Source organism: Nicotiana tabacum, chromosome 22 (genome assembly GCF_000715075.1).
Source record: "Nicotiana tabacum cultivar K326 chromosome 22, ASM71507v2, whole genome shotgun sequence".
NCBI classification, from domain to species: domain Eukaryota; kingdom Viridiplantae; phylum Streptophyta; class Magnoliopsida; order Solanales; family Solanaceae; genus Nicotiana; species Nicotiana tabacum.
The window spans coordinates 211,185,519-211,196,891 of record NC_134101.1 but is presented as its reverse complement, the minus strand read 5'-3'; the positions used below and the strand labels follow the sequence as shown (position 1 = coordinate 211,196,891).

General features: G+C 35.2%; 1 protein-coding gene across 1 annotated transcript; it reads right to left on the bottom strand.

Moving 5' to 3' along the window:
• Window positions 1–1,944: 1,944 nt before the first annotated feature.
• Window positions 1,945–11,104, bottom strand: LOC107765382 (TATA-box-binding protein). Its single transcript, XM_016584018.2, has 10 exons — window positions 10,870–11,104; window positions 9,962–10,065; window positions 9,330–9,417; window positions 6,907–6,978; window positions 6,117–6,167; window positions 5,792–5,836; window positions 4,884–4,976; window positions 3,066–3,167; window positions 2,896–2,969; window positions 1,945–2,198 (listed from the first exon to the last, which is right to left on the bottom strand). Coding segments are annotated over exons 2-10 (603 nt in total). The 5' UTR covers window positions 10,039–10,065; window positions 10,870–11,104; the 3' UTR covers window positions 1,945–2,197.
• Between the last annotated feature and the right edge of the window lie 269 nt (window positions 11,105–11,373).

The window sequence follows — 11,373 nt, the reverse complement described above, 5'->3', positions numbered from 1 at the left end:
ATCGAAATCTTCTTGAGTCGAGGATCTATCGAAAATAGATTTTCTATTCCTTCGGGGAAGGGCTAAGGCTTGCGTATACATTATTCTTCACAGACATCACTAGTGGAATTTCACTGGGTCGTTGTATTTCGTTTATCGAAAGTCAATTTTATGAATTTTGACCAACATTTTAAAATATATATTTTAATTATATTGACATGAGAAAAAATACAACTTATATTTTTTGAATGGTTTTTGAATATTAAAATGTGAATTTTAAAATAATAAGTTAAACTATTCCAATTTAACTTCAAACTTTAGTTAAATTAACTCTCGAAATATGTCATTTAAATTGAAACAAAAGGAGTATTTTATTTTACATAGTAAATAGATTGTTAGTAAACAACTTATTGCTAGGAAATATTTACCTATATGCTTGGTATAGTAAAAGTCATTTTTAATGAAAAGTATGAACGTTTCTCCTGTTGGAGTACACATCTTAATTCCCTTTATAATAAACTAATATATTCTATCTTTTTTTAGGGTAACGACTTTTGGAAGATTCATGTTTCTTAGCATCTATGAACAGTCTCTCGTTAGGGGCGTATGCAAAAAAATTTGTAAGCGATGTCGAAATTTATAAAAGAACTGGAGTATAACTTTAATTATCATACTTTTAGACAAAAATAACCTTAGTCTATTGATTTTGTTGAGTCTTAAGTTAGAAAAGGTGTTCAATTCTACTTCATCACATTTTTTACTACAAAGGCCCTCTCAAATATTTGTAAAAGAAAAATGTCCTAGTTGAGGTTTGAACCTTGGACCTCTTAGAGAAAAAGCAAGCACACTACCAACACACCAAGAGACAATTTATCTCAAGTGGTGTCATTTTTCCTAGTTATCCGTTTTCGTACAGTATTAATATATATATTTAGTAAAATTTTCGGACGAAGCGGTATCGCGTGACACTGCTTCGGCAGGAATAAATCCGCCCCTGTCTCTCATACTATGAAGGTGTGTACATATACTCAAACTACTTCATCGAGTAAAAATAACACGGGCTGAACAGTTTTCGGATTAGCCATTCAAAAATAGTCAGCATTTACAAAATCATTGAAAATTATACTGGAGATCGGTGCACCTGTGTATGAACTTCCAGCATATTATGCTGGACCGGTATATTATACTGGAACTCCAGTATATTATGCTGGAGTTCCAATATACTTATGCTGGAACTTCATTATAATATGGTGGAGTTCCAATATACTTATGCTGGAACTCCATTATAATATCCTAAAGTTCGAGTATACTTATGCTAGAACTCCAGTAAATTTTGCTGAAGTATTTTCCGAATTTTGAATAGTATTTTCGTTCAGATTTATCTTTACGTGAAAAGTGACTAAATTTCAATTACTTTTAAAATTGTGGCTATTTTTGAATGACCACTTGTAAATCTAGCTATTTTTAAATTTCTCCCCTTCATCGACGACGGTTGGTTTTACATTTTTTGGATCATCTAGGACTAACAGACAAGAAGGCACCCCCAGAGCTAAGCTTAAAAGCTAATTGTTGTAGCGGTAAATAAAGGAACTATTTAACATGAATAAGAACGACACAAGATTAACAATCATCAATGTGGCCAAGGTTCAGGGAAAGGACAATTGTGGAATAATACCTTATCAATGGTTCAACAAATGAATGGCTCACCCTTGAACACAGTATATATAAAGCTAACATGTCTATGCACAGTTAAAATTGAGAAAGTATTCCTCACTTCATTCAAATTGTGTAGACTGTAACTTGGGTTAACTGATGATTCCCGGTTGAGAGGCAACTATATTTTTGTACATAAGGCTATAATTTAGGAGCAGGAAAGACTTTCGACACAGAAGGCAAGTTGGTCCGACTGAGGAGAACTAAATCAAAAGGCCGCTTTAAAACATTAAGACTCAACAAGTACGAGAATCACGAACCAACGACCAGTTCTTTTTTTTCTCCCAAAATTGAAATTTATGATATGCTACAAGTGAAGTAATACAGTTATCGGGATCCTCCTAAAGCCCCCCCGCCATCAGTTTTAATTTAAACAAACGTCCATAAAAGCCGATGCCTCATTTATAGAATATCTACAGTTAAGAAAAACAAAGTCGTCTCCAAATATGAACCACCCTGCAGTCAGTCATAGCAGATGCTCCACTGCATGAAACAGTCTCTCAACTCTGCGAGCAATCAACATCATTAATATAAAGATGAGAATCAGTTCACTACCAATATAGAGTAACAAACTACATTTACTTTGTAATAAATCACTTTAGTGCAACAGAGCTCCCCACAGCACATGATGCTCAAATAAAGAATCCGCCCCTCTTTTTTTCTAAAACTAATGATCTTCTCCTTCTGAACTATTTCATCTTTTTTTTGAGTTCCTCTCAAAGCTAAAAGTTAACGCCACAGGAGCTTCAACATTGCATGGCAAAGACAAACAAATTCTCTTCTCTTTAAACATAAAGGGAAAGGGAAACATTTTCTGCTACAAGCATCGGTTTTCCTCCCACCAATAAATGGTTTCACTATTCCATCCAAAGGCAAGACGTACAAAATCATTTTTTCGTGGCATCTAATGCATTAACTACGAATAACAACTCAAAAATTACTCCTCACGTTTTAATGCATGCTAAATAACTGACTAGCGGTTCCCCAGCACTTATGAGTACCAACCCCTTTATCACATATTTAAAAGGCTATCATCAGAATACCCTCCAATTAGACAGCGAAACTACAGTTCATTAAGCTGGATTTGAGCCAGCTCATCACAGCTGTCATGAGAACCCCCCCGCCCCCCGGTTGTTGAGTAATGACTAATATTTTATCACCCAAAACAAAAGTTGTGCACATACAAACAACCAACTGCCATACCATTGCTGATTCTTCCTGAACTCAGTAAGAACTGGGTATATGTTCTCAAAGGCAGTATATGTCTCATCTCTAACCTGAAATTCATATAAAATGCTGAGCTTGGTAAACCACCAGCATGGCATGTAGAAATTTAACGAAGAATCCATTAGAAGGCAGAGAATATGTATTACCTTAGCTCCTGTGATGACAATTTTCCCAGAAACAAAAATAAGCAGCACTATTTTTGGCTGTTTCATACGATATATTAATCCAGGGAATAGTTCTGGCTCGTACTGTACCAAGAGAAATGGAAGATGATAAATACCAGGAAGAATAACAAAGTTAATATATCTGTCAGAATTCGCACTAAACAGTTCTTTCGACATTCTATTTAAGACGTCATGACTCTAATGAATATATCAAGGTACTGAAACTCAAGCATCGCCACGTGGCCAACCACTCGGAACTATGTATCAGTTGTTTTTCTGGTCAGAAACAAGGGTAAAACTCAGTTTACATCAGAAATAATAAGTGATGCACAAGGAACAGTTTACCACAAATCACTAGAACTTAGCACAAACCACTCCCTATTATGATACAACCTTTATCCGATGAACTAATTATTCACCAAATTTGGAACATGTTTACGATATTGCAAAAGGGAACGCAGACGACCACGAGAGAGACTGAGGACTGCATAGTTATAGCAAGAGTAGTTTGGCCATAAAGAAAGGAAGCAAGTGCGTCGAATGGCTAGAACTGGAGCTAGATTTTATTTATCTTTCCATTCGTCTTACTTTCCCCCCCCAACACAACCCCCCCCCCCCCCCCAAACACACACACACACACACATGCAGAAAGGAGGGGAGAGTATACCACTAGCGTCAGTGGTAATATAATCAGGAAGGTCACAAACTTTTGATATGTAACAAATACTAACAGGCTGCATTAGAAGATCCAAAACGCATGCTGAAAGGTTCTTTGCCAATCAGTGGACTCGAGCTTACTTGGACACAAATGAAGATCTAAGTTGAGCTTTAACTATCTTCATCAAAATTCAGTTAACTAAATGGTTTCTCTAGAAATGGGTGATAATAATATTACAGAAACAAACACATACCATATTTTGTAAATAAAGTTAAATTGACTGACGTAACTATATTATTTAGTAGGAAAAAAATATTATAGTAGTAATTGATAAATAATTGTTACAAGGAAACATCACACCATGGTTTAAGTTTGAATTGTAAATGAATATAATTGGTAGAAGATCTGAAGTTCTACAGTGTGTCAAATACTTCAGACTAGTCAAAGCAGAGGATGCCATCAATTGGGAATGGATGATTATCATTCATGACCCAGATTTTTGTCACTTCAATTCAGCACCATTTGCAGCTAACCCATGGTTAAACCAAGACCATCACTAGTGACTTTTCTGGTTAGTGATGACCCAACCAATTCGAGGAATAGATTTTTGTTCTCAAGCTTTCTTGCTTATTCTGTGCTAGCAAAAGTTTTTGTTGACCTCACAGTTTCACATAAAATTTCAGAGTCCTTGAAGTTCCGTGCATTTCAAATAACATATGTTTCAAAGGCAATTGACATGAAGAGGTCAACAATACCTAATATCTCAAGCCAATGATACATCAAATTCTAAGACTTTTATCTGTTACCATTACAATTGCAGGATACTGCATATGAAAACTGATAAATAGGAAGACATGTCGAAGAAAAAGGTCAGTAATACCTCCAACAAATTCAAGAGAAATGATACATCGAAATTTCAAAACTTGATCTGCTACAGATACAATTAGAGGATAATACAAGAAAAGACTGAAAAATAGAAAGAAGGCAAAAGCTGATTCTTGTCTGATAGAGTAATCGAACCAAATAACCTCAGATCAATTAGATGAAGGGCTTATACCTTACAGGTATAACAGGATTGCAATTACAATATTCACTAGATTTATCAATACTAAGAAATAATGATATGATATGTCAATACTTACACTTGAGAAAGCACCGTGGGCATATGCAAGGCCTTCAAGTCGAATAGGAAATTTAACATCACAAGAACCAACTATATTCTGGATCTTAAAATCCTACAATGGAGCAAAACAATTCAAATAACTGAAACATATAGCAGAAACAAAGAACAAAATTGCAGCTAGACTAGGATTATTTGGTAACTTCTCCTTTAATGGTGTATTGTTTCCAGATAACTAGGAACAAAGAAGAGAAGCAATGCCTAAAAGCGTTTTAAGTCATTCTGAAGCATTTTCAAAACACGTGTCAATTCTTGAAAAAAAAAATATATAACTCCTTAGCAGCTTCCAGAATATTGCAAACTGAGTACTGAAGTCTTTCAAGCACATATCCCAGCTCAACAGCTGTTATAAGGTTTTCTCTGCACAACTTGTTGATTGAGGTTGTGAATTTACTTTTGGCCTTGGTTCTAGGGAATATCAAAGTACCAGACTAGCCTGTCGGATAGATCACTCCCTCTGAAGGCTCAAAGCGATATTCCGAATTTTCTTTTGTGGTGATATCATTAATACACTTAATGTCTTCTTATTTATGCATACGGGAAAATCCTTTATTCACGTGAAAATAGTTACCGGCATTGACAGGTTAGGTCCGTCCAGCTATAGTGGATTAGATCCATTGATCCAAGGTGTAGTTCTGAGGTAAAATTTCGGAAAAGAGTTGCACCCTATGATGGACAAATGTTCCAAAATTTCTAAAGAATGCAGTAATTAGGATGGAAACACAAACATATTCTTCTTTTTTTTCTGAAGAGGCGGTTTTTCTTCTTTCCTATTCCTTATTTTCATTTTCACTCCAGGATAAGGGAAGGGGATATGTATAGTTTTCTATAAAATCTCAATAAACTGAATAACTGAGCAAAAGTGGTTACCTTAAACTTGGCTGGAAAACCAAGCTTTTGAATAATTCTAGCATACTGTAAAAGATTAGGAAAACATCAAAGTAAGAAAGATAGGCACTTCAAATAAAAAGAAAATGAGAACTTGACATTTTATTAAAATAACTACTGAAGACATAAAAAGCTTGCTGAACAGTCGGAACCTTTTCAAGAAATATACTAGACTGATGCTTAATCAAAATTAGTATTGTCTGATTCATTGAACTTTTTGATAAAGTTTGTCAGATTCAGTGAACTTAGATAAGCATCTGGTGATTCATCATAAAGGATACAATACTAGACATTAACTAGTACATACTTTCCGTGCTGCCAACTTTGACTGTTGTTCACTTTTTGCTCCAGTACAGACCTGAGACAGATAAATTTACAATTAGAAGGCATGAGTTTTTAGCAGAAAGTAGATAATAAAATGAGTATTTCTGGATAGTAATGAGAAGCTATGTTGCTTGCTCAGATCCTTCAAAAGTCTTGCCACACCCGTGTCGATCCCACACGTTTTGGGTGTGGTGTGGTGTGGGTGTGGGTGTGGGTGTTGGATCTGCACTGGATTTAGTCAACCTAATTTGAGTGCCTGACTACACTATCGCCAAGAAGTATAGGGTGATTGGGTATTTGGTTTGACTTTGAGGTTATGTCACACACACACACACACACACACATATATATATATAAGAGAACACTTTACTATTATACCAGATAACTTACGAATAGAATATTAGGTCTTCACAAGGAATTTAATTATACTAGCTTTTATTAATAACTTCAATTAACTGACAAAATATATATTTATATATATCGTGATATACATTTATTGGTCGTAATATACATTTATTGGTTGCATCTTAACACCCACACCCATACTCCTACACGTATCCCCGAATCCTAAAAGTCAGGTGATGACAAATCCGACTTCTAAATCCGAACCCCTGTCAGGTGCCCACACCCCTTTCCGAGCAGCATAGATGAGACATTCATGAACAAGGTTAAATTTTAAGTTGACAGAATAATTTGAATCAATCAACAACTAGATCAGCGACAATGTCAATACTTGCTAAGACCAAACCCATCAAAAGCCGTTTAAAACTTACCATCTTCCCAGAAGCAAAAATCAGTGCTGTAGTTTTTGGTTCTCTAATTCTCATGATCACTGCAGCAAAACGCTGAAATCACAATAACTAGTTAAAGTGATATATACTTTCATTCTTGATTGCTTGAGAAAGAAGCACGAATGATGCAACAACAAACATTCATAGGTAGCCGGTTCAGCAGATTCAAATGGAATACAGGTTGATGAAACAGGTTACACAGTATAACTTCGGAAGCAAATATAAACAATTACTACTCAATTGCTCTACACACTGATTTATGTCATAGTACACAGTTTACATAGATACCTGATATTAATGATGGAATACCTACTGTTAATGATGCATGGATTACTTTGTATGAAACTGAGAATAGATACAATCTTATACATTGTCAAACCATAAATAGGAATATCAAATATATCATCTTAGAGCTCACAAATCAATTGAACAAAGTAGGGAAAACAAATATAGGAGATATCACTAAGGAGATCCAATTACACAATGGTGAGCAATTCCTAGCTGACATGGGCAAGTTGGTAAGCAAATAACAGAACTTATTTTGGATAAGTAAAAAAATACTCCACATCGAAGACTAGGTGACCATCAGATAAGACTTAAAAATAAAGTGAGTTGTTAAGTGCCAAAAACGCACCAAATTGAACTTATGGTTTGTAGATCATAGTTGTGGTCCCCCCCCCCCCCTCCCCACAAAAAAAAAACCCTCAATACCAAAACCAAAATGGAAAAAAGGAGAAAATAATGGACGCAAGCAAACCCAGCTGCTAAGGCTCACAAGCACTCAGTTTTTTTAAAAGATCAAGCTCCAGAATTGAGCAAAACTCAAGCTGAATCATGCTCTGATGAAATGATTGCAAACCAAGTTCAACTAGTTAAAATTGCATGGCCAATGCGTGTACAATATATATAACCCACGATCAACTATGCTCAACTCACCACAACACGCAAGCCAAGCTCAACAAGTTAATTATATGTGTACATATAAATAAGATAACTAAATATTCTTTTAGATATTCTAAAAACCTCCAAACAGGACTCCCCCAATTCAATCTCACTAATAATGTCTTTTCTTCTTAATCTCTTATCTTCTCTCTCTATCTCCTTCACTCTCCCTTATATCCATCATTTTATGTGTCCATTTCAAACTCTACTTTCCCCCCTCCCCAACTAGGGTTCTCTCAGAAGGATAGTTCACTTTCTTCATCTCATTTTGTTCTCATTCTTCTCTCTTCAACCGTAAGTATCATGCAACTGCCATAATGAAGCTTATTCTAAGTACGTTTGGTCCTGCGACTAAGATAAGGTTAATGAGGAATTTCAAGTGCAGTGTGAATCTTAAACAGTTTCAGCATTTAAGGCACTGATAAAAATATCAGAAACATAAAGATGTGACAACCCAGTGCCATACTTTCAATATCTAATCAAACTGGTCCTGGTGTTGAAAACAATTTCTTGATTTGGAAATAGAATAACTCCTATATCTTTTTTATTATAATAGGATAACTCCCATATGCATAAACGCATCCATATATATTTTATCTAAATATAAAGACTTCTATATCAACACCAAACTGTGGCAAAAGAAATTCTGTTTATTTGGGATTCCACAAGAAATATTCTAATAAATTAGATATTCTCCAGTTTTATGTAGAGAAAGAATGAAAGAGATGCAATTGATTTCATTCTTAGGGGTTCATCCTTAGCTTTTTACAATAAATGAAGAGATCAAGGCCTTGATCGAACTCAAGTCGGTCAATAGCTGAGCTGAATGAATACAGCTTGTACTTCAATTTTAATTAATCGAGCTGATCTCAGAACTTAGTTTTGGAACTAAGCCGAACTAGAGCACAAGCCTCAGCTAGATGTGCTACTGGTGACCAAGCATTCAAAAAATAAGACCACTTTGTTCACAAGTCCTTATTCCCGGCTCTGTTACTCGCTTACGCTTCTTTCTGTGAGCACCAAATCTTAAAAATATGAAAGCAAAAAAAAGAAATGAATTCATTCACAAAGTTAGATGTTAAAACAAGTCATTTGCACGGAAACCTCTCAAGGGAAAAATTTAAGAATGGCCTCACAAGTTACTGTGCAAAACAACAGTCACATGCTCAAACAAAGTTCACTTGATCCAGCAGGAAGCACCTATTATGTCCCCAAATTTCACCGCCAAAAAAGCAACAAGTGAAAATTTAAAAAAAAAAAAATCCAAAATCATTAAGTTTAAAATAAAACATTTTGCAGAGGAACAGGTTAGCACGCGTAACAAATCTCTGACAATCTCATTATAAGGAGATCTAAATGTAAGAAACTCCATTCACATGTTAGATAAAACTCATTGTGAATGTGCATTAAGAGGATCTATGATCTTATAAACAACTATAACAAACTATGGCACAGAAAGATACCTTTGGATTGTACTCTGCATTTCGAGCTTGAAGTGCAATGGCTTTAAGGTCCAACTTGCAGTCCAGATTCACTGTTGACACAATATTCCTAGCAGTGAAAAAGTATGACAGACACAAAGGTCAGTTAGAGGGAATCTACTTTCGAAATACAAACTACTGAGAGCTTGCACCACTTAAGTTATTCACCATCAGAAGTACTTTTATCACTTGTTGTTCAACTTGTGCAAACAGAAAATGTGCAGTATGTTTAGGGGGGAAAAGTAAGCAACAAAAGAAAATTCGCCAGGACTTTTAAAAAAAAATTGTGCACGTATCTTATTTGAAAATCGAAAATTTTATGAACCAAACTTTCTTCCTAAAAGTTTTCAGTTCCCCGTTTTCAGTTTCTCTCTTAACTGCTCCCTCCGTATTAATGCAATTGATATAAATATTTGTTTTCCCAAACATAATTTTGATAAGTTAATAGAACTCTTTGAGTCTGAATATTTCAGTCCAAATTGTTACTTAGAAAGCAAATAAAGACTACGTTTTCGGGGCAAGTGTTAACGACCAATGACTTGTAAACAATTTGTAGGCCCTATGACCGGCATTACAGGTGATAAAAGTAGTAGAAGTAATGAGAAATAACTTACTGGAGAGTAGGGACTATTCCAGAAGGGTGCCTGGTGAGATCCACTGGTTGGCTCCCTTCCAATCCCTGATCTGCCATTCCTCTTTGGACTACCTACTCGAACCTCTACAAAATGGAATTAAAGTAGCAGATATTATCAATATCTATGGAATAAAAGTAGCAGATATTATCAATATCTACTTCATAAATTATAATACAGCAACAACTACACGGCAATCCCAAGCTAATTGTGCCACAACTATATGCATACTCACTAACCAAGTCCCTCCATTTAGATCCTTGACAATTCCACATTCAAAAAGGTAGGTTAGCTAACACCAAAAGCTATTTACATTTTCTACAAAATCAATATCTCCTTCATCAATAATAAAAATAATAATTCTCCAGCTAGAACTAACGGATAGAAGACCAAAGGTTCCAATTTCAGGCAAAAGAAAAAACTATGTTATTTCTTCCTATCTATCTTAAACCTTGGTACAGAAAGCTATATGGTCAGTGACGGTGTCAGTGAAACAGTGGAAGTTCCACAAGACAGTTATAAGAAGTTAATACAACAATAATAACTCTTCCACTAACGGAGAAATATCCAATATCAATTCAGCACCCTCACTCTCACCCTCCCCAATTTTTTTAAATTTTTTAATTGCTATTTCCAATTTAAGCAAATCAGGAGAATCAGGACAAATTTGCTTGTGCAAATCAAGTGTGTGTGTGTGTGTGTAGGATTTTCAATAAAACTCAACAAGGAAAAAGAAAGTATAATGTAGCCTAAATTCGGTTATAATTCGACATGGACTTTGATTCATCTCAGTAATAAAATTGTTACAACAAAACTCGGAATATTGAGATTTACAACTTGCTTAACCAGAAAACATGAGATGATGATGAAAAATTGGATCAGATTCAGACCTTTGAATGTAAAATCTAAAGCTAGGGTTTGCTTAAATCGTGCTGAATTAGAGCTCAAAATTGGAGCGAAAAGTTGATTTTCGAAGGTGTAGAGAAAGCAAAATAGGAATTGAAGCGGTAAGAATTTGAAAGAGAAGTTCTTTTATATGAAAAGAGGAAGATTTTTGTAGAGGTAGAGGTTATATAGAGGGGAGAAGAGAGTTGAAGAGGAACGATTTGAAGAGCTTATGCCAAGACGTGTGGGATTTGGGTATTTGTGTGATGGCGTGGTGGTTTTAATTTACCGAATTAACCTCGTATGGCTGAACGTTGTTTGATATCTTTATGGGTAGAATGGTAATATCAATACAGGCGCGTGAATGGCAAAAAGATTCGAGTATTTGTGTGACGGGTATTAAATTACGGAATTAACCTCATGTGACTAACAGAGGTTGATGTTTCGAATGGGTAGATTGGTAATAAAATTTTGATCAGTAGACAATAAAGGCTATAAATGGCCAAATA